The sequence below is a fragment of the Pristiophorus japonicus genome, chromosome 8, assembly GCF_044704955.1.
Source record: "Pristiophorus japonicus isolate sPriJap1 chromosome 8, sPriJap1.hap1, whole genome shotgun sequence".
NCBI classification, from domain to species: Eukaryota; Metazoa; Chordata; class Chondrichthyes; family Pristiophoridae; genus Pristiophorus; species Pristiophorus japonicus.
In genome coordinates, this window is record NC_091984.1 from 240,047,917 (window position 1) to 240,070,763 (window position 22,847).

A 22,847-nucleotide genomic window follows, 5' to 3' on the forward strand; every position below is an offset into this window, starting at 1 on the left:
AGCTGACTGCAGCTGAAACAGGTTGTCAGTCAATTTTTAAAATTCTATTGAGAGAGTTTGAGCCTCAGGGAGCAAAATACAGTATGACCACAACCAGTACAATATCAGAGGCTGGGTATTCTGCGGCGAGTGTCTCACCTCCTGACTCCCCAAAGCCTTTCCACCATCTACAAGGCACAAGTCAGGAATGGGATGGAATATTCTCCAGTTGCCTGGATGAGTGCAGCTCCAACAACACTCTATAAGCTCAACACCATCCAGGACAAAGCAGCCTGCTCGATTGGCACCTCATTCACCACCTCCAACATTCACTCCCTCCACCATCGGCACTGCAGCAACTCGCCAAGGCTTCTTCGGCAGCACCTCCCAAACCCGCGACCTCTACCATCTGGAAGGACAAGGGCAGCAGGTGCATGGGGACACCACCACCTCCACGTTCCCCTCCCAGTCACACACCATCCTGACTTGGAAATATATCGGCCGTTCCTTCATCGTCGCTGGGTCACAATCCTGGAACTCCCTCCCTAACAGCACTGTGGGAGCACCTTCACCACACGGACTGCAGCGGTTCAAGGCGGCGGCTCACCACCACCTTCTCCAGGGCAATTAGGGACGAGCAATAAATGCTGGCCTTGCCAGCGACGCCCACATCCCATAACGAATAAAAATAAAAATACAGAGGGAGTTTTTCCCCAATCAATGACTTGCATTTATAGTGTGTCTTTAACTTAGTAAAATAGCCCTAGGCGTTTCACAGGAGTATTATCAGACAACAATTGACACCGAGTCATGTAAGAGATATTAGGATAGGTGACAGGAGCTAGGTTCTAAAGAGCATCTTCAAGGAAGAAAGAGAGGCAGAGGGGTTTAGGGAGGCAATTCCATGCTTAGGGCCTTGGTAGCTGAAGGCACGGTCGCCAATGATATGGCGAGGGAAATCAGGGATGCTGAAGAGGCCAGAATTGGAGGAACGCAGAGATCTCAGGGGGTTGTAGGGCCGGAGGAGGTTAGGGAGTGGGGAGGCCCTGGAGGGATTGTAACATAATCTATTCAAAATGAATGGTAAGCACACGAGCTGAAGATACATTTGAAAGAAACAGACTGCTTTCAATATGAAACCTGCCGGAATTCTAGCTAACATGTAGATTATAACCAAATACAGCCTGTAATCAAACGTACCTTATAATACTTTCCGTAGAATTTTGAAACCATCATTATAACAGGAAATCCCAAGAGTGTAACCACAGTGAGCTTCCAGGACAGTGTGAACATGAACACACACACACCAACACATTTGATCAGATTCCGAGAAAAAACGTTCAAGTTCTGTGAGATCATGTTACTCACAACTGTCGTGTCAGAGGTCAGACGAGATGTGATGTCTCCTGTAACAGTAAGTAGATCCAGTTACCCTAAAGTAATACAGCAACTTGTGTACCATCTACAAGATGCACTGCAGCAACTTGCCACGACTTCTTTCACAGCACCTCCCAAACCCGTGACCTCTACCACCGAAAAGGACAAGGACAGCAGGCACATGGGAACAAGTTCCCCTCCAGATTACATAAATCTTGACTTGGGAATATAGTGCCGTTCCTTCGTCGTCGCTGGGCCCAGATTTTAAAATGCTGATGTAAATTATTGAAGACCGTTTACACAGAGATACAATTTACTTTCACACAGAAACCAATTTTATTTTCATTTTTGTAAGATCCACTAACCTGTGTGATTGCAGTCAAAGAATGCAATGTCCTGTTGGAGGAGAGATTTGAACAGCAGCCCTCGGATTCTGACATTTAGTCTGGCAAATGAAAGTGTGAAGAGTCCTCCTCGAGCACCTGCGGAGCTAGCACTGCACACAACGTAGGGTTACATCAGCTCAGCAAATTACAGTTTTCATCGGTTTGGGATATGTTACAAAGACGTAATGAAGGACTAGATGTGCAGCATAAATACCTTTCAATTCATGCAAATGATTAGCGGCCGTGGCTCAGTGGGTAGCACTCTTGTCTCAGAATCAGTAGGTTTGTGGGTTCAAGTCCCACTCCAGAGACTTGAGCACATAATCCAGTTCGACACTCCCAGTGCAGTGCTGAGGGAGCGCTATACTGTCTGAGGTGCCATCTTTTGGATGAGACGTTAAACTGAGGCCCCGTCTGCTCTCTCGGGTGGGTGTAAAAGATCCCATGGCCATTATTTCAAAAAAGAGCTAGGAGAGTTCTGGGCTAATATTTATCCTCCAACCAACATCAGCAAAAGCAGATTATCTGGACATTTGACTCATTGCTGTTTGTGCAAATTGGTTGCTGCGTTTTCCTACAAAACCAACGATGACTACGGGGTAAAAGTTGGTCATGGGCCGGTATTGGGTGCACAGTCGGTGTCTGTCGTGCCTCTACAGTTTAGGCCCCAGAAGAACCCCGAGGCCAAGTAAGCCCGGCTCCTGCTCCACTCATCGCAATCCTGTTTCAGGGGTCCAAAATCAGACGTTAGGCCCCAACATTACACATGTAATGGGGGCACCTGAGAAACTGCCCCACTGAAGATTGGGTTGGATGTTTTCAGGTATTCTTGGGGCACAGGACGTTGGTCCCCGAAAATGGCCTTCACTAAGTCCAGTTTGCCGGACACTGTTGTACTGTAAGAAATGCAGCAGCCAATTTGCGCACAGCAAGGTCCCACAAACAGCAATGTGATAAACAACCAGATAATCTGTTTTTAGGTGTTGGATGAGGGATAAATATTGGCCAGGACATGGGGAGAACTCTTCTTCAAATAGTGCCATGGGATCTTTTACATCCACCTGAGGGGACAGACGGGGCCTCGGTTTAATGCAAGAGGGACTCCAACAATGAGGCACTCCCTCAGCACTGGGAGTGTCTGCTCGAGTCTCTGGAGAGGGGCTTGAACCCACAACCCTCTGACTCAGAGGCGAGAGAGAGTGCTGCCCACTGAGCCACAGCTGGCACTGATATTTACTGACACAGGTTGTGATGACAAACAGCAAGTTTAGATGAGACTCCCCACCTTACAATGCCGATCAGAGCCATAACAAAAATCACTCCAGAGAAGTTGCTCGTTTTTTTCTGGATAACCATTCCGTCAATTACTTTGCCCACAAAAAATGGAATAAAGGTTTCTCCTGTGGGTATGTAAAGAAATATAGCTGATGAAAGCTGTTCAAATTGAAAAGTAACTTTACAACCTTATCAGTTAAACCAGTATTCTCCTCCCCAATGTAATCCTGGCGATGTAATCTTTGTGTCTGTTCCGAGCTCCACCCCCGACCCTTGGGGCCAGGGCTTCAGGCAGCGCTGATCTGCCGCCATCATTTGGGTTAAGTACCCAACACAGTCACCCAATGAACGAGGGGCTCTCTGCAAAAGGCCCAGGGGGATCTGATCTTAATCATTCCTTAATTCCAGGAGTGTGTTCCACATCTTCACATGTTCTGTGAAAAGTTTCTCCTGCTGTCAGTCCTGAATCTCTTGCATTTAATCTTAAAACTACATCCCTTCATTATAGACCTCCTTAGTCACTGGAATCAGTCTGTTTATCTCTACTGTGTCCCACCTGCTGCAGACTCAAAGGTCCAGATACCTGGATGATCCAGAATCAGAGAATCTTATAGCGCAGGAGGCCGCCATTCAGCCCATCGTGCCTGCGCGGCTCTGTGAGAGAGTGATCCGATCAGTCCCACTGCCTTACTTTTTCCCCACAGCCCTGCAATTTTTTCCTTTATAAGAATGTGTCCAATTCCCTTCTGAAAGTTACTATTGAATCTGCTCCCACCACCCTGCCAGGCAGTGCGTTCCCGATCACAACAACTCGCCTAAAACAAATTCTCATCTTCCCTCTGGCTCTTTTACCAATTACGTTATTAAGGTGGAAAGTGGTGAAAAACAGCACTAGCGATGGCTCAAAACTCATTGACAGAGCAATCCACTTCATTATCGCCCCTGCCACAGGACTCAATATCCATCCCCTCCACCACTGGTGCACTGTGTCTGCGATATGTGTGCGCAATCGGTTTGTGCAGCAGAGCTGATCTCCAGTCATCTTGGTTAATCCTTGCCACTGGACCAAGACCTAGCTCTGTCAAGCGTGGCCACCACACTTAAAAAAAATCCACGCACAGGCATCTTCCACCCTTCAACATGTAGTTCGGGATCTGGAATATTAGGTCCTTCATTAAACATCTGTGAACTCAGCCCTTTTGGCGTGGAAGCAAGTCATCCTCGCTTCGAGGGACTGCCTAAGAAGAAGTATTATTAAATGATCAAACGATGTTTTTTAGACTCAGTGCTACGTACCGATAACGGCCACTAAAAGAAAGAAAAAAGCTGCTGCCAGCAAGCCAGCATCTGGTTTTGATAAAACCAAGAGCCTCCCAATAGTCGCTCCAGAGCTCACATTATTCTTGGCACCATCCGATTCCTGATCATCAGCAGCCAGGAGATGCTCCTTCGCTTCATCAATTCCTGCTGCCGAATAAGCGAACAATTGTGGTTGCACTGTCACACACGAGAGCAGATGCCAGAGTAAGCACATTGCAAGTGAAGATACGCAAGTCCAAGTGAACAAAGTCCAAAACCATAGGTCCTGCGGGAAGTTCTGTGTCTCCGAGTAAAGCAACATTTTCACAATGGCATAGATCACCATTGCTAAGCAGGTGGCACTGACACAGGATTGAGATGCCTTCAGTCTCACTGGCCCAAGCGTTGTGTTGAGGCAAACTCCAATCATCGCTCCGAACAGCACACAGAACCTCAGGGCAACCAGTGCCCAGACATCCAGAAAGGAACAAGAAATGTCAAAGTTCATGGTGTCCGATATGAATCGATCCCATTCCGTGCCGTGAACGTACAGCACTGCCGTCACTGAAATATCCAGGAATAGGCAGACCAGGACACACATCACAGCATTCGCGGCTCTCATCTTTATTTATTCCGTTACACAACGGTTGCAGCTGGAATCACCTCCTGAAGCTTCGCTGGTGGAAAGAGATCAGTGTAGATTTCTTCCTCTGGGTGTCTATGGCACACTACACGTGCTGAAAAATTAAGACATATTGAAATAAGACAACTAAAATCTGGAATAACATTTTATTAATTCAACAACTGTGTTCAGTAATGTTTATTATTACCACCAAGAATCAGACACAGGTCACAAATTGCTCAGTCTAATCCCACTCTTCCCTTCACTCCCCATACCCTTTAATATCCCACCCAGTCTAATCTCACTCTCCCGCTCATTCCCCGTACAGTTTAATATCCCACCCAGTCTAACCCCACTCTCCCCTCACTCCCCACACCCTTTAATATCCCACCCAGTCTAATCCCACTCTCTCTTTCACTCCCCACAACCTTTAATATCTCGCCCAGTCTAATCCCACTCTCCCCCTCACTCCCCACACCCTTTAATATCCCACCCAGTCTAATCTCACTCTCCACCTTAATCCCCGCACCCTTTAATATCCCACCCAGTCTAACCCCACTCTCCCCCTCACTCCCCGCACCCTTTAATATCCCACCCAGTCTAACCCCATTCTCCCCATACCCTTTAATATCCCACCCAGTCTAATCCCACTCTCCCTCTCACTCCCCATACCCTTTAATATCCCACTCTCCCTCTCACTCCCCATACCCTTTAATATCCCACTCTCCCTCTCACTCCCCATACCCTTTAATATCCCACCCAGTCTAATCCCACTCTCCCCCTCACTCCCCACAACCTTTAATATCTCACCCAGTCTAATCACACTCTCCCACTCACTCTCTGTAGCCTTTAATATTCCACCCAGTCTAATCCCACTCTCCCCGCACCCTTTAATATCCCACCCAGTCAAACCTCATTCTCCCCTCACTCCCCACACCCTTTAATATCCTACCCAGTCTAACCCCACTCACCTTTATTCATACTTTTAATGAATGCTCTACTTGGCTCCACAAAATATTTTTGGAAAAAAAACCTCAAAACGTATTTCTAAGTAGGCTCTCCAAGGACCATTGGTTACGAAGCTCAACGCCAGGTCCAATTATTTTGGTGTAAAACAATAAATCAATTGCCCCCTTATTAATGGAGCACTAGAACAGACAAATTAACCAATAAAACCTTTTAAAACAATAAATGGTTAAGGTTTGACAAACTTGCATGTCATCCTTGTGCAAGAGCCATCAAGCAAACTCTACTCTGTAGCGTTCATTGGTTCATGTGCAACGGCCTGTGCTGGGACTAGCTTGCAGGACCAAGGCTCTGACTATTTGCATATTGAAATTGCAATCGAGGTGCTACAACTGGCAGTAGGACCCCAATTTGCATATTTACACAGCCTGCAATTTTAAAGCCTGTCTGAAAATTGAATCATACAGGCACATTGGTGGAAATGGTCCCCATCAGACTTCCAACTGCCGATTGCCCATCTTTCGGGCGAGAAGCAGGCAGCAGACAGTTGGAAATCTCCCCCAGTCTGTTTTGGTCTACCCTGTCCCAATGCTTCATAATTTTAAACACCTCAATTATATTGCCCTATAGTCTCATCTGCTCCAACAAAAATAGCTTCAATTTTGTAAGCCTTTCCTCATCTTTGTATTTCCTCATATCAGGCAACATCCACGTGTATCTGCGCTGTTCCCTCTCTAAAACCACAACATCCTTCCTATAGGGTGAAGCCCAAAACTGCATGCAGTAACTCCAACTGTGGTCTCACTAAGGTTTTATATAGATTCACATTATATTTAAAACCTCCTGCCATCCAGCCCAGGATTGCATTAATGTTTTATGGCTTTATCCACTTGAGCTGCTGCTTTCAATCTCATGTGAACCTGAACCCCCAAGTCCCTCTGCTCTTCCACATCACCCACTTTCTCTGCTTAGAGCATAATTATTACTTTTCTTTGCCAAAATGGACCACCTCATACTCACTGATACTGAATTGTTTTAATTATTTGTTCCTGGGATGTGGGCATCGCTGGCTTGGCCAGCAGTTATTGCCATTCTTCTACTTTTTTCCCATTCCACCAACTTATCAATATCCCTTGCAGCTCCCGCTGATCCTCAGAATTATTTACCATGCCTCCTATTTTAGTATCATCTGCAAATTTGGACCCCATTTCCTCTAAACCTATATTCAAATCATTGATGTACACAGTGAATTGAAGTAGTCCAGAAAAGGACACTGCGAGGCACTTGTCCCAACCAATCTGAGAAACTGCTCTGAACTCTGTCTCTCCACTTCCTCACTTTTTAATGGCTTTATCCTACCTGCATTCAATTTCAATGGATTATGCATTTAGCAAGCCACTCAGTTGTATCAAACCGCTACAATAAAAGAATAAAAAACAGCACCGTGGGAATACCTTCACCTCACGGACTGCAGTGATTCAAGAAGGTGGATCACTACCACCTTCTCAAGGTCAATTATGCAGTGATGGCCACATTTTTTTAATTAAGGAGTTTGATCTGGAGCCTTTGAAGCAAAGACAATCTGTCTGGAACTTCTATAAATAATTATTTGAGGTGGAGAACTCCAATAGTTAATGAAAAAAGAGAAAATGAATTGCTGAAAGAGAATTAATTATAGCATTGTTTTAGCACAGAGATCGGACAGCAAATCTTCAATCCTGGAGACTACAGGGCAATCCTGGAGAGTTTGCAACCCTAAATAACTTAGAACTCTATTCACTTTGCTTATTGATGGTGCCTGGCCATTTGTACATAAGAAATATTAGCAGGAATAGGCCATACTGCTCCACCATTCAATAAGATCATGGCTGATCATCGATCTCAACTCCACTTTCCCGCCCGATCTCCATATCCCTTGATTCCCCTCGACTCCAGAAATCTATCTATCTCAGCCTTGAATATATTCAGAGACTCAGCATCCAGAGCCCTGGGGCAGAGAATTCCAAAGATTCACAACACTCAGCGAAGAAACTTCTCCTCATCTCAGTCTTAAATGGCCGACCCCTTATCCTCAGATTGTGCCCCCTAGTTCTAGACACTCCAGCCCGGGGTAACAACCTCCCAGCCTCTCAGCTGTCAATCTCCCTCAGAATCTTGTATGTTTCAATGAGATCACCTCTCATTCTTCTAAACTCCATAGTACAGGCCCATTCTACACAATCTCTCATCATAGGACAACCCTCTCACCCCAGGAATCAATCTAGTGAACCTTTGTTGCACCACCTCCAAGGCAAGTATATCCTTCCTTAGATAAGGAGACCAAAACTGTGCACAGTACTCCAGGTGTGGCCTCACCAAGGCCCTGTACAATTGTAGCACGACTTCCTTACTCTTATACTCCAAGCCCCTCACAATAAAGGGCAACATTCCATTTGCCTTCCTTATTGCTTGCTATAGCTGCATACTAGCTTTCTGTGTTTCTTGCACGAGCACATCCAAATCTTTCTGGATACCAACATTTAAACATTTCTCACCATTTAAAAAATATTCTGTTTTTCTATTCTTTCTACCAAAGTAAATAACCTCACTTTTCCCTACATTATAGAATAGTACAGCACAGGAGGAGGCCATTCGGCTCATCGAACCTGCGCCAGCTCTTTCAAAGAACAATCCAGTTAGTCCCACTCCCACGCTCTTTCCCCATATCTTATCATCCCACCTCGCTTTGTATCGTCAGCAAACTTGGATACACTACACTCGGTCCCTTCATCTAAGCCATTAATATAGATTGTAAATAGCTGAGGCCCCAGCACTCGTCCTTGCGGCACCGGACTAGTTACAGCCTGTCACCCTGAAAATGACCCGTTTATCCCTACTCTCTGCTTTCTGTCCATTAACCAATCCTCTATCCGTGTGAATACATTACTTATAATCCCATGAGCCCTTATCTTGTGTAACAGCCTTCTATATGGCACTTTATCGAATGACTTTTGGAAATCTAAATATATTACATTCACTGGTTCCCCCTTATCTACTCTGCAAGTTACATCCTCAAAAAACTCTTATAAATGTGTCAAAAATAATTTATCTTTCATACAACCATGTTGACTCTGCCTAATCATGTTATGATTTTCTAAGTGCTTCCTTAACATTGGATTACAGTATTTTCCCGACAAATGATGTCAGGCTAACTGGCCTGCAGTTCCCTGTTTTCTCTCTTCCTCCTTTCCTGAATAGCGGTGTCACATTTGCTACCTTCCAATCACTGGGACCGTTCTCGAATCAAGTACAATGCTACTCCTGAACCAGTCCCTTTCATTCTCACCTGTTCCTCCTTCACCCATTCCAGCGGTGCCCAATAGGAATTGCTAACTGATCACAGGTGAGGCTATACATGTTTTAGTCGAAAACACCCCATACACAATCCAGGTAAATGCCCCAGACATGTGTATATTTACTGAACCAACATCTCCCACCATTCATTAACCAATGAAGCAAACACTCAACGATCAAACAACATTCGTACCCTCGGTTTTACATCTCACCATTTAACCAACATGATTAAAATACTGACCCCAGAGTTCCCGCCTCACTCTGCCCACCCGGGGTCTGCCCAACCGGGGCTCCCCCGCCTGGCGCCCTCACGCCCCCACTCTCAATCCCCACTCTCTCCCCCTCCCCCCGGCCCGGCGCCCTCACTTGCCCCCCCCCCCCCCCACCCCCGCCCGGCGCCCTCACGCCCCCACTCTCAATCCCCACTCTCTCCCCCTCCCCCCCCCCCCACCCCGGCCCGGCGCCCTCACTTGCCCCCCCCCCCCCCACCCGGGGCCCCCTCTCCTCCCGTCGCCCCCGCCCAGCGCCCCCACTGCCCCCGCCTCCACTCCACTCTTCCCAGCGTCCCCTCTGCACCCCTTCTCCCCCAGCGCCCCTTGCAGGAAGCAGCTGATAAATTCTTATATGAAAAAGATACGAGATTCTACAGTTTGAAGCATTCCTCACACTTCCCTTCATTTTACTAAATGTTTTTCTTCAATATTCACAGAGTTTAGCTGTTTGTGAAATGTTGTCACACCAAGCGTTCAATCTCAATGTTTAATGAAAATTATAGCAACTCTACTTACTTTATGATAAACGCCTTTCACACCACTATCTCCTAAATATAGATGTTCTAGCAGTTCCCACTGACTCACATTTCTCCTCCAGTGCCAAACACAGACTTTTATTTGAATTTTACTTGAAAAATAATCAACTATGCAAAAGATTCCAGAAATATACGTCCTGAAAAAGGCAGGATAACTGAACATTTCCATGTGACGGAGAAAAAAGTAGAGATGATACACAAGGGGGCCGGGGGGTGGGGGAGGGATAGAGAGGAGAGAGAATAAGAACGGAGAGAGACAAACACACAGAGACATAAAGACTAGTGACCCTACATGGGGGTGGGGGGTTGGATTCATCAGGGGTAAAGAGAAATACAAGAAGCAAGGAAGGCAAGCAGAAGAAAGGTAACATAGAAACATAGAGAATAGGAGCAGTACTAGGCCATTCGGGTCTGCACCACCATTCAATATGATCATAGCTGATCCTCTATCTGAACACCATATTCCCACCTTTTCCTCATACCCGTTATGCCTTTTGTTTCTAGGAATCTATTTATCTCCCTCTTAAATATATTCAGTGACTTGGCCCCCCACAGTCTTCTGTGGTAGAGAATTCCACAGGTTCACTGTAAAGTCCTGTCCCTGCAGTACAGATTCACACAAGGCACATACTGAAGTCAAGGTCACTCAGGACCTGCACCTTTATTACACAGCTCTCGAATGCCTCACTTGGTCACTTGACTGAGACCCTGTCCTTATATACCTGTCTGGGACAGGTATCCAGTGTCTCCTGCAAGTGCACCCCTGGTGGTAAGGTAAGCTTGTGGTTACAGGTCATCTCTAGTTACAGTCATGTATAGCATTGTAAGATACGGTTATGTACAGTAATGAGAGATACATGACATTCACCACCCTCTGAGTGAAAACATTTCTCCTCATCTCGGTCCTAAATTTCCTACCCCGTATCCTGAGACTGTGACCCCTTATTCTAGACTTTCCAGCCAGAGGAAACATCCTCCCTGCATCTAGTCTATCCAACCCAGTCAGAATTTTAGATGTTTCATAGAAACATAGAAAATAGGTGCAGGAGTAGGCCATTCAGCCCTTCGAGCCTGCACCACCATTCAATAAGATCATGGCTGATCATTCCCTCAGTACCACTTTCCTGTTTTCTCTCCATACCCCTTGATCCCTTTAGCCATAAGGGCCATAGCTAACTCCCTCTTGAATATATCCAACGAACTGGCATCAACAACTCTCTGCGGTAGGGAATTCCACAGGTTAACAACTCTCTGAGTGAAGAAGTTTCTCCTCATCTCAATCCTAAATGGCTTACCCCTTATCCTTAAACTGTGTCCGCTGGTTCTGGACTTCAATGAGATCTCCTCTCATTATTCTAAACTCGAGTGAATACAGGCCTAGTCAACCCAATCTCTCCTCATAAGACAATCCTGCCATCCCAGGAATCATTCTGGTGAATCTTCGCTGCACTCCCTCTATGGTAAATATATCCTTTCTTAGGGAAGGAGACCAAAACTGCACACAATACTCCAGGTGCGATCTCACCAAGGCCCTGTATAACTGGAGTAAGACATCCTTGCTCCTGTACTCAAATCCTCTTGCAATGAAGGCCAACATACCATTTGCTTTCCTAACTGCTTGCTGCACCGGCATGTTTGCTTTCAATGACTGGTGTACAAGGACACCCAGGTCCCTCAGTACATCGACACTTCCCAAGCCATCACCATCTAAATAATACTTTGTCCTTATGTGTTAAAGTATCAAATCCAACTGGAGAAGGGCCAGGAGGGAAGACAAGAAGTAGGAAATTAGAGGGCGTGATCTTAGAAAAAGTGGCCGCCCATTTAAAACTGAGATGAGGAGAAATTTCTTTTCTCAGAGGGTTGTAAATCTGTGGAATTCACTGCCTCAGAGCTGTGGAAGCCAGGACATTGAATAAATTTAAGACAGAAATAGATAGTTTCTTAAACGATAAGGGGTTATGGGGTGCGGGCGGGGAAGTGGAGCTGAGTCCGTGATCATATCAGCCATGATCTTATTAAATGGCGGAGCAGGCTCGAGGGGCTGCATGGCCTACTCCTGTTCCTATTTCTTATGTTCTTACATTCTTATGAAAAGAGTCAGCAGAAGAGTGGGGGGGGGGGGGGTCCCGAGCAAGAGGATGCTCGCGGGCACAACCTGTTGGAGAGATGTGCTGGTGACTCTGTCTGAACAGCTGGTGTAGGGGTTCATGGCAGCACTACCTGGTGTTAGATGGGTAGGCACACTGGGTCAGGTCCACATTCACTGCCCTCCTGTACTGCTGTCCTCCCATCAACATCACCAAAAAACATTATCTGGTCATTATCACATTGCTGTTTGTGGGAGCTTGCTGTGCACAACTTGGCTGCTGCTTTTCCTATATTACAACATCAACTACACTTCAAAAAGTACTTCATTGGCTGTAAAGCACTTTGGGACATCCGGAAGTGGTGAAGGGCGCTATAAAAATGCAAGTCTTTCTTTTATACTGCCAGGTAATTATTCACTGCCAACACTGGAAGCCACGGTCATAGAATCATAGAAATTTACAGCACGGAAGGAGGCCATTTTAGCCCATCGTGTCCGTGCTGGCCGACAAAGAGCTATCCAGCCTAATCCTACTTTCCAGCTCTCGGTCCGTAGCCCTGTAGGTTACGGCACTTCAGGTGCACATCCAAGCACCTTTTAAATGCGGTGAAGGTTTCTGCCTCTACCACCCTTTCAGGCAGTGAGTTCCAGACCCCCACCACCCATTGGGTGAAGAAATTTCCCCTCAAATCCCCTCTAAACCTCCCCCTAATTACTTTAAATCTATGCCCCCTGCCAAGGGAAATAGGTCCTTCCTATCCACTCTATCTAGGCCCCTCAATTTTATACACCTCAATAAGGTCACACCTCAACTTCCTCTGCTACAAAGAAAACAATCCCAGATAATCCAATCTTTCCTCATAGCTAAAATTCTCCAGTCCAGGCAACATCTTCTTAAATTTCTGTAGCCTCTCTAGTGCAATCACATCTTTCCTGTAATGTGGTGACCAGAACTGCACGCAGTGCTCCAGCTGTGACCTAACTAGTGTTTTATACAGTTTAAGCATAACCTCCCTGCTCTTGTATTCTATGCCTTGGCTAATAAAGGCAAGCATTCCGTAGGCCGCCTTAACCACTTTATCTACCTGGCCTGCTACTTTCAGGGATCTGTGGACATGCACTCCAAGGTCCCTATATTCCTCTACACTGCTCAGTGTCCTACCATTTAATGTGTATTCCGTTGCCTTGTTAGCCCTCCCCAAATGCATTACCTCACACTTCACCGGATTGAATTCCATTTGCCACTATTCTGCCCACCTGACCAGTTCATTGATATCTTCCTGCAGTCTACAGCTTTCTTTTTCATTATCAATCACACAGCCGATTTTAGTATTATCTGCAAACTTCTTAATCATACCCCCTACATTCAGGTCTAAATCATTGATATATAACCACAGTCTGGCATTCTGTTGTTGCAACGTCAAAGAGTTGAGACACAGTGGCCCAGATACAATGTGACCTCGGAAATGGTTCAGAAGAGAAAGAGAAGGTGCTTCAGCCTAGAGTATTAAACCATTTACTCTGTGTCCAGCCTACTCTTTAAGGCAATGAGTTGCATGTTGACCTGGAGGAATCCCAGCCCTCGCATCTACCCGATGTTATGTATGCAACATCTTGTAACCAGCATTCTGCTGCCACCAGAGGACACATCTGTTGGAGTCCCAAGGGATCCCAGCATCCCTTGGGAACACTGTATATAACAGGCCTCCCATGCTGTGCCAGCACTCTGGAGTCAGAATAAAGAGACTAAGGTCACACTTACTCAAGTCTACAGTATTCAGTCACATTGCTTTATTTGAGACATAATAACTGGCGACGAGTAATAGATAACGAACCATCACGCAAAAATGCAGAGAACTGTTGGTATCCTGGAGAAATTCTCAGAAGGCGACGATTGGGAGGCCTTCGTGGAGCGACTCAACCAATACTTCGTGGCCAATAAACCGGAAGAGAATGAGAATGCTGCCAAACAAAGGGCGATCCTCCTCACCGTCTGCGGAGCAACAACCTGTGGCCTCATGAAGAATCTGCTTGCTCCGGTGAAATCAACAATCAAATCGTATGAAGAACTGTGTACGCTGGTCCAGGAGCACCTAAATCCGAAGGAGAGCATTTTGATGGCAAGGTATCGATTTTATACACGTCAACGGTGTGAAGGCCAGGAAATGGCGAGCTACGTCGCCGAACTAAAGCGCCTTACAGGACATTGCGAATTCGATGGATTCCTGGAGCAAATGCTAAGAGACTTTTTTGTGCTTGGCATTGGCCATGAGGTTATCCTTCGCAAACTATTGACTGTTGAAACACCGAACCTGAGCAAAGCCGTAACAATAGCCCAGGCATTTATGTCCACCAGCGATACCACCAAACAAATTTCGCAGCATACAGATGCATCAGCAAGTACTGTACACAAAGTAATGTCGTTTTCAGGCAGGAATTCATATGGCCGAACGCACACGCCTGCAGCTACACGATCTCAGATGACTCAGAGTCCGCCATCAAATGTGAATGCGAGGCAATTAACACCTTGTTGGTGCTGCGGAGGTGATATTCAAGCCCAACAATGCCGTTTCAAACGCTGCGTGCAAAGGCTGTGGAACAATGGGACACCTCCAGCGAATGTGCAGGTGAGCTGCAAACCCTGCAAACCACCACGTTGCAGAGGAAGACCGATCCATGGCGGATCAAACTGAACTAGAGACTCGAACCGAGGAGGCAGAAGTGTATGGGGTACACACTTTCACCACGAAATGTCTACCGATCATGTTAAAAATTGAACTGAACGGAATTCCAGTATCCATGGAATTGGACAAAGGTGCGAGTCAATCTATCATGAGCAAAAAGGCCTTCGAGAGGATGTGGTGCAACAAGGCACAAAGGCCCAAGCTGAGAACTTACACTAAAGAGCTGATCCCTGTAATTGGCAGTGCAGCAGTAAAAGTCTCCTATGATGGAGCGGTGCACAAAGTACCACTATGGATTGTACCAGGAGATGGCCTCACACTGTTCGGCAGAAGCTCGTTGGGAAAAAATCCGCTGGAACTGGGACGACATCAAAGTGCTTTCGTCCGTCGATGACACCTCATGTGCCCAGGTTTTGAGCAAGTTCCTGTCATTGTTTGAGCCAGGCATCGGAAATTTCTCTGGGGCGAAGATGCAGATCCACTTGGTTCCCGGTACACGACCCATCCACCACAAGGCCCGTGCGGTGCCATACAGGATGCGAGAGAAAATGGAGATCGAGCTGGACAGGCTGCAACGAGAGGGCATCATTGTGCCGGTTGAGTTCAACAAGTGGGCCAGTCCGATTGTTCCAGTTCTCAAGGGCGATGGTACGGTCAGAATTTGTGGGGACTATAAAGTAACGATTAACCGTTTTTCGCTGCACGACCCGTACCCGCTACCCAAGGCAGACGACCTATTTGCGATGCTGGCAGGAGGGAAGACGCTCACCAAGTTGGACCTGACCTCAGCCTACATGACGCAGAAGTTGGAGGAATCGTTGAAAGGCCTCACCTGCATTAACACGCACGAAGTTCTGTTCATCTACAATAGATGCCCGTTTGGGATCCGATCAGCCACAGCTATTTTTCAAAGGAACACGGAGAGTCTGCTAAAGTCGGTTCCGCGCACTGTGGTTTTCCAGGACGACATATTGATCACAGGTCGGGACACCATCGAATACTTGCAGAACCTGGAAGAGGTTCTAAGTCGGCTAGATCGTGTGGGACTCAGGTTGAAATGCTCGGTGTGTTTGCCTGGCGCCAGAGGTCAAGTTCTTATGGAGAAGAATCGCGGCAGACGGCATCAGACCCACCGACGCCAAGACGGAGGCCAACAAGAACGCGCCGAGACCACAGAACGTGACGGAGCTGCGGTCGTTCCTGGGACTCAATTATTCTAGTAATTTCCTACCCGGGTTAAGCACCTTGCTAGAGCCTCTACACATGTTGCTACGCAAGGGAAATGACTGGGTATGGGGGAAATCATAAGAGACTGCTTTTGAGAAAGCCAGAAATCTGTTATGTTCCAACAAACTGCTTGTTCTGTATGACCCATGTAAACGTTTAGTGCTAGCCTGCGATGTGTCTTTGTACGGGGTCGGGTGCGTGTTACAAGAAACAAACGGATCGGGAACTTTGCAACCGGTCGCTTATGCCTCCAGGAGTTTGTCCAAGGCCGAAAGGGCCTACAGCATGATTGAAAAAGAAGCTCTGGCATGCGTTTACGGGGTGAAAAAAATGCACCAGTATCTGTTTGGGCTCAAGTTCGAGTTAGAAACTGACCATAAGCCGCTCATATCGCTATTCTCAGAGAGCAGAGGCATTGGTATTAATACCTTTGTATCCAAAGATGGACGCTCATGCTGTCTGCATATAACTATAATTCAGCACAGGTCAGGCACAGAGAACTGCGCTGATGCTCTCAGTCGGCTACCATTGCCCACCACCGGGTGGAAATGGCACAGCCTGCAGACTTGCTCTTGGTGATGGATGCATTTAAAAACAAAAAGTCACCCGTTACAGCCCACCAGATCAGGACCTGGACCAGCCAGGATCCTTTACTGTCCCTTGTAAAAAACTGTGTCCTCCATGGGAGCTGGTCCAGCGTCCCAGCAGAGATGCATGAAGAGTCAAGCCATTCCAGCTGCGCAAAGACGAAATGTCCATACAGGCGGACTGTCTTTTATGGAGTAATCGCGTGGTTTTGCCTAAGAAAGGCAGGGAAATGTTCATACCTACACAATTCCCACCCAGGCAAGCCAGATCCCATGTGTGGTGACCCGGCATCAACTCAGATTTGGAGTCTTGCATGCGCCAATGCAACACTTACTCTCAACTGAGCAATGCACCCAGGGAGGCACTGCTAAGTTTGTGGTCCAAACCGTGGTCTAGGATCCTCGTTGACTTCACTGGCCCGTTTCACTGGTTGTTGTGGATGCTTATTCAAAATGGATTGAGTGTGTAGTAATGTCTGTAAGCATGTCCACTGCCACCATCGAAAGCCTACGAGCCATGTTTGCCACGCGCGGCCTGCCTGATGTCCTTGTCAGCGACAATGGGCCGTGCTTCACCAGCGCTGAATTCATGGAATTCATGACCCGCAATGGGATCAAGCATGTCACATCGCCCCGTTCAAGCCTGCATCTAACGGCCAAGCAGAACGTGCATTCAAAACCATCAAGCAAAGCTTGAAACATGTGTCGGAAGGCTCCCTGTAGATCCGCCTGTCCAGAGTCCTGCTCAGCTACCACACAAGACCCCACTCGCTCACTGGGGTTCCCCCTGCCAAACTGATCATGAAAAGGGCATTCAAAACAAGGCTCTCTCTTGTCCACCCTGATCGAAGGCGGGCGGCATCAACAAAGCATGTACTATGATCGCGCAAATTTGTCACGCGATATTGAAGTCAATGACCCTTTATTTGTACTCAACTACGGACATGGTCCCCAATGGCTTGCTGGCACTGTCGTAGCCAAAGAAAGGAGTAGGGTGTTTGAGGTCAAACTGGCTAATGGACTAACTTGCAGAAAGCATTTGGACCAAACCAAACTGCGATTCACAGACAGCCACGAGAAACCTGAAGAGTACACCACCAACTTCGACCCCCCGATACACACACAAGTGGCAACCGACATCACGGTTGACCACGAAGCTGAACCCATCATCCCCAGCAGCCCAGCAAGGCCAGCTGCGCAGCAACCCAGCGAAAGCCCAACCAACTCACCTGCACCTGTGTTTGCACCGAGACGATCGACGAGGGAGTGGAAAGCCCCAATCTTCTCACTCACCCTGTAAATAAATGTACTATTTGGGGGGGGGGGGGGGAAAGTGATGTTCTGTATGCAACACCGTGTAATCAGCATTCGCATGTGTTGGAGTCCCATTGGATCGCAGCATCCCTTGGGAGCACTGTATCTCAGCAGGCCTCCCATGCTGTACCAACACTCTGGAATAGAGACTAAGGTCACACTTACTCACGACTATAGTACTCAGTCACATTGCTTTATTTGAGACATAACACCCTCTAGCTCACAATATGTACCCACAGGCAACTTGCATCTTCCATTATCAGGCATGCAACCAAGGTAACACCACAGACCCCCACTTCCTGAGCTGTGCCAATATAACACCCGCCACCATATCTCACTAGCTCCCATTGCTCACGATGGTAAGATTATTTCTCGATACCGGGGTCCTTCCATACAACACTATCATACGAAAAACGAACAGCTCAATTCTTGCAAAACAGCCTGGTGCAGACACTCAGAACATTCAATAGAAAAAATGTCAGTGGGCTTAATTCTGCTTTTTCATTGATTTATTCTGCAAGACACTTCTCTACCCTTGCACAGATCCTGAAGCTGCAGCAAAGATCCCAGTTTGATCCCGGATACTGCCTTGTATTCCCGGCTCCAGGAGGGCTGCGTGCGGCACCGGCTTGAAAACGTACCGACGTTTCATAAAAAGCCACGGTCTGCTGATACATTGTTCACAAGCAGGACATTCAATCTGTTCTTCCCGATCACACCGCGCTTCCCCAATATACAACCGTGCTTCTAATCCAAGCATCTAGCTCAAGATTTCAGGGTAACCAAGCACTGACCTTGCAAGGAATGGCAACATCGATAACTCTCGCTGCAACGACACTTCCTATGGACTGGGTGATCGGATTGAGAATACAATCTCTAGTTCACACTGGGAGGTCTATACTCAGGAGTCATGTGGTTGGAAATGACTGACGGGGGAGATTAACAGCACCAGACACTTTGCAGCTCTCGGTCCGTAGCCCTGTAGGTTATGCACTTCAAGTGCACATCCAAGTACTTTTTAAATATGGTGAGGGTTTCTGCCTCTACCACCCTTTCAGTGAGTTCTAGACCCCCACCACCCTCTGGGTGAAGAAATTCTCAACTCCCCTCTAAACCTCCCCCCCAATTACTTTAAATCTATCCCCCGGATTATTGGCCTCTAAGGGAAATAGGTCCTTCCTACCCACTCTATCTAGGCCCCTCATCATTTCATACACCTTGTATACAAGTTGGTCTTATGTGGTGGTATCTGTCCACAGATGGCTCATTGTGGACGTGGCTCTCAGTCACCCAGGTCTCCTGGAACTTCTTCCATCAGAGGCAACATGAGGAAACATTTTATTCCTGTTTATGCATCGAGCAGTTGTGATCTGGAATGCAGATTCAACAATAACTTTCACAAGAAAATTGGGTAAATATTTGAAGGGAAACAATTGACAGGGCTTATGGTGAAAGAGCAGGGGATGGGACTAAATGGACAGCTTTATCAAAGAGCCGGCACAGGAACGATGGGCCGAATAGCCTCCTGTGCCACATCATTCTGTGATTCTATGAACTTTGGGGGTCAGAGAAATTGGCCAGAAAGTCTTCCCTAAACCGGACTTTCCTGGTTTTATTCTTTGCCTCTCCCTGGCGATGGGATGGATGTGTGGGGCAGGAGTTTGGTGTGTATGAGGTTCAGAGGGAGCTGGTCCTATCAGCAATAATTGCAGAGGAACGGAATGGTGCAGCTATTGCAGACACTGGCCTTTCCCCTCTGGGACCTGGGTCCAGTTGCCCCCCCCCCCCCCCCCCCCCGTGTGTTGGCTGGAGGGGCCCCCTGTGTTTGGGCATCAGTCTGAAGCAGTGCTCGTCACTAGGACCCGCTGGCTAGCGGCCGGGTGGCTGGCTGTGGCAACAGCATTTTAGTCTCACAACTACCAATGTTAGCAGAAAATGCCTCACACAATCCAGGGAAATGTTCTCCACGCGTGGATCAGTGACCATCGTTCAGTGACCAAGGAAGCAAAACACTCGGCAATCAAAAAGCACTAGCACTCTCTGCTTTCCGGCTAACCATTTTACCAACAACTTCACAAAAAGGTTAAAGTTCACAAGCACACACCGTGCAAATTGAGTACACATGACCCAACGACTGTGTCCAGTCCTCAGGCTTTAATTTACTAATCAGAAATACAATTAGCCTCATGGGGTCAGTGGCTAATGTATTGCACAACTCTGATCTAAAGCACTGAACTGCTCCTAATTCAACAGTCGTTGACAACTTAGGGTCGAGGATAGATCCTTGGGGAACACCAAGGACCCACTGATGGAGCAATTAAAATCAGAGATATGCAAGAGGCCAGAATTAGGGGAGTGCAGGGATCGCGGAGGGTTGTAGGAGGTTATAGAGATAGGGAGGGGCGAGGGCCATGGAGGGATTGGAAAACAAGGATGAGAATTTTGAAATCAATACGTTATTTAATCAGGAGCCAATGTAGGTCAGCGAGCACAGGGGGTGATGGGCGAGCGGGACTTGGTGCGAGTTAGGACATGGGCAGCCTAGTTTTTGATAATAAGTTTATGGAAGGTGCAAGATGGGAGGCCAACCAGGAGTGCATTCAAATAGTCAAGTTTAGAAGCAACAAAGGCATGGATGAGGTTTTTAGCAGATGAGCTGAGGCGAGGCGAGGTGGCATTGGGTGATGTTACAGAGGGGGAAAAGGCAGTCTTGGTGATGGAGTGGATATGTGGTTGGAAGCTCATCTCGGGGTCAAACATAACACCAAGGCTGTGAACAGTGAACGGGGTCACACTCAGACAGTTGCCAGGGAGGGGGATGGAGTCGGTAACTAGGGAACAGAGTTTGTGGCTTTGGTCGTCCCAATATTTAGTTGGAGGAAATTTCCGCCCATCCAGTACTGGCTAATCAGTCAGACAAATTAGAGACAGTGGAGGGGTCAAGCGAGGCGGTGATGAGGTAGAGCTGGATGTCGTCAGCATACAGGTGGAAACTGATGCTGTGTTTTCGGATGATGTCACTGAGGGCCAGCATGTAGATGAGAAGTAGGAGGGAGCCGAGGATAGATCCTTGGGGGACACCAAGGACCCACTGGTACAGTCAGAGCTTTAAATTAATTAGCGGGGAGGAGGGTTCAGTTGAGTGAAAATGTAAAAAGTCAAAGAATAAGGAGAAGGCAACAGAGCAGGGTAGCACTGGGGGAAATGAAAACCAGAGCGTGCCAGGAAGGGACAGAATGTATAAACATAAAGGTGAATCAGAAAATGGGGTCAAAGCAGGAAAAAATTTAAAAAAAACAAATTTAAAAGTTCTTTATCTGAATGCATGTAGCAATCGTAACAAATAGATACAAATGGGTATGATCTCGTAGTCATTACAGAGACGTGGTTGCAAGGTGACCAGGACTGGGAACTAAATATTTTGGGGTATTTGACAATTCGGAAGGACAGACAAAGGAAAAGAAGGTGAGGTAGCACTGTTAATAAAGGATGGTCAGTGCAGTAGTGAGAAACAATATTGCCTCAGTAGATCAAGATTTTGAATCAGTTTGGGTGGAGATAATGTTAATATGGATTCTTTTTCCCTCAATCTGTTTCAGCGAATACACTGACGCGAACACCTTCTAGCCTTTTCTGTAAAAGACCTTTATTGAAGATTCTCCGGCCAGGACTCTTCAAGACAAAGGGACACTCTCAATCAGAGCCTGTTTACCTTCCTCTGGGCAAGCCCCTTTACAGTGCGAAAAGCACAGTAGTTATACATTTTCAAAACATAACACATTTGATTAGCACTTGGTCTGTCCACTCCCTTTCTTCCCCCCCCCCCCCCCCCCCCCGAGTATGTCCAATGGCAGGCGAGGAGGTCTCCTAATTAGAGCTGGCCCTGAGGTCAGCTAGTTTATAGCCTCATTAAATTCTTCTTCTTTATCAGTAAAACCTATTTCCCTCTAATCAGTAAAAAGCATTACGTTATTCTCCCCTCCTTATTAGTGAAAACCATTACGTTACCTTCTTCTATCTGTGATTGCTTTTTCTTTCCCGTGACCCGTGTTTAACCTCAACTCTCAGTAACCCCCTTTTTTTCTGTCGATTCTGCAATGTCTGCATCTTGACATTTCTTTAACTATTTTCCCATGATTCCCGATCTCCATTCCTCTGCCACATTTACAATCCTTCTGTATCCATTCTCAAAAGGAATAATAAGGGGGAAAAGTCGCTGGTGGGTGTAGTCTATAGACCCCCGAACAGTAGCTACACTGTTGGACGGAATATAAATCAAAAAATAATGAAGGCTTGTAAAAAAGGAACGGCAATAATCATGGGCGATTTTAACCTTCATGTTGATTGGACAAAGCAAATTGGCCAGGGTGGCCTTGAGGAAGAGTTCATAGAGTGTATCCGGGATAGCTTACTTGAACAGTACGTTGCGGAACCAACCAGGGAGCAGGCTATCTTAGAGCTGGTACTGTGTAATGAGACAGAATTAATAAATTATTTCCTGGTAAAGGATCCTCCAGGAATGAACAACCATAACATGGTTGAATTTCAAATTCAGTTGGAGGGTGAGAAAGTTGGATCTCAAACAAGTGGCCTAAGCTTAAGTAAAGGAGACTACAAAGGTATTAAGGCAGAGTTGGCTAAAGTGGTCTGGGAAAATAAATTAAAGTATGGGACGGTTGATGAGCAGTGGCAGACATTTAAGGAGATATTTCCTAACTCGCAACAAAAATATATCCCAATGAGAAGGAAAGACTAAGAGAAGGGATAACCATCCGTGGCTAACTAAGGAAATAAAGGATGCTATCAAATTGAAAACAAGGGCATACAATGTGGCCAAGATTAGTGGGAGGCCAGAGGATTGGGAAACTTTTAAAAGCCAGCAAAGAACGACTAAAAGAAAA

The 22,847-nt window shown here is 46.7% G+C and overlaps 1 protein-coding gene across 1 annotated transcript in view; it reads right to left on the reverse strand.

Moving 5' to 3' along the window:
- The window catches only part of abcb9 (ATP-binding cassette, sub-family B (MDR/TAP), member 9), a 59,070-nt gene that overhangs the window by 31,148 nt on the left and 5,075 nt on the right, over positions 1 to 22,847 (reverse strand). Inside the window, exons 2-5 of the mRNA XM_070888353.1 lie at positions 4,314 to 5,053; positions 3,028 to 3,142; positions 1,722 to 1,852; positions 1,180 to 1,385 (exon numbers count right to left, since the gene is read on the reverse strand). Of these exons, the coding sequence (XP_070744454.1) occupies positions 1,180 to 1,385; positions 1,722 to 1,852; positions 3,028 to 3,142; positions 4,314 to 4,938 (1,077 nt within the window). The 5' untranslated portion in view covers positions 4,939 to 5,053. The remainder of the gene's footprint in view (positions 1 to 1,179; positions 1,386 to 1,721; positions 1,853 to 3,027; positions 3,143 to 4,313; positions 5,054 to 22,847) is intronic.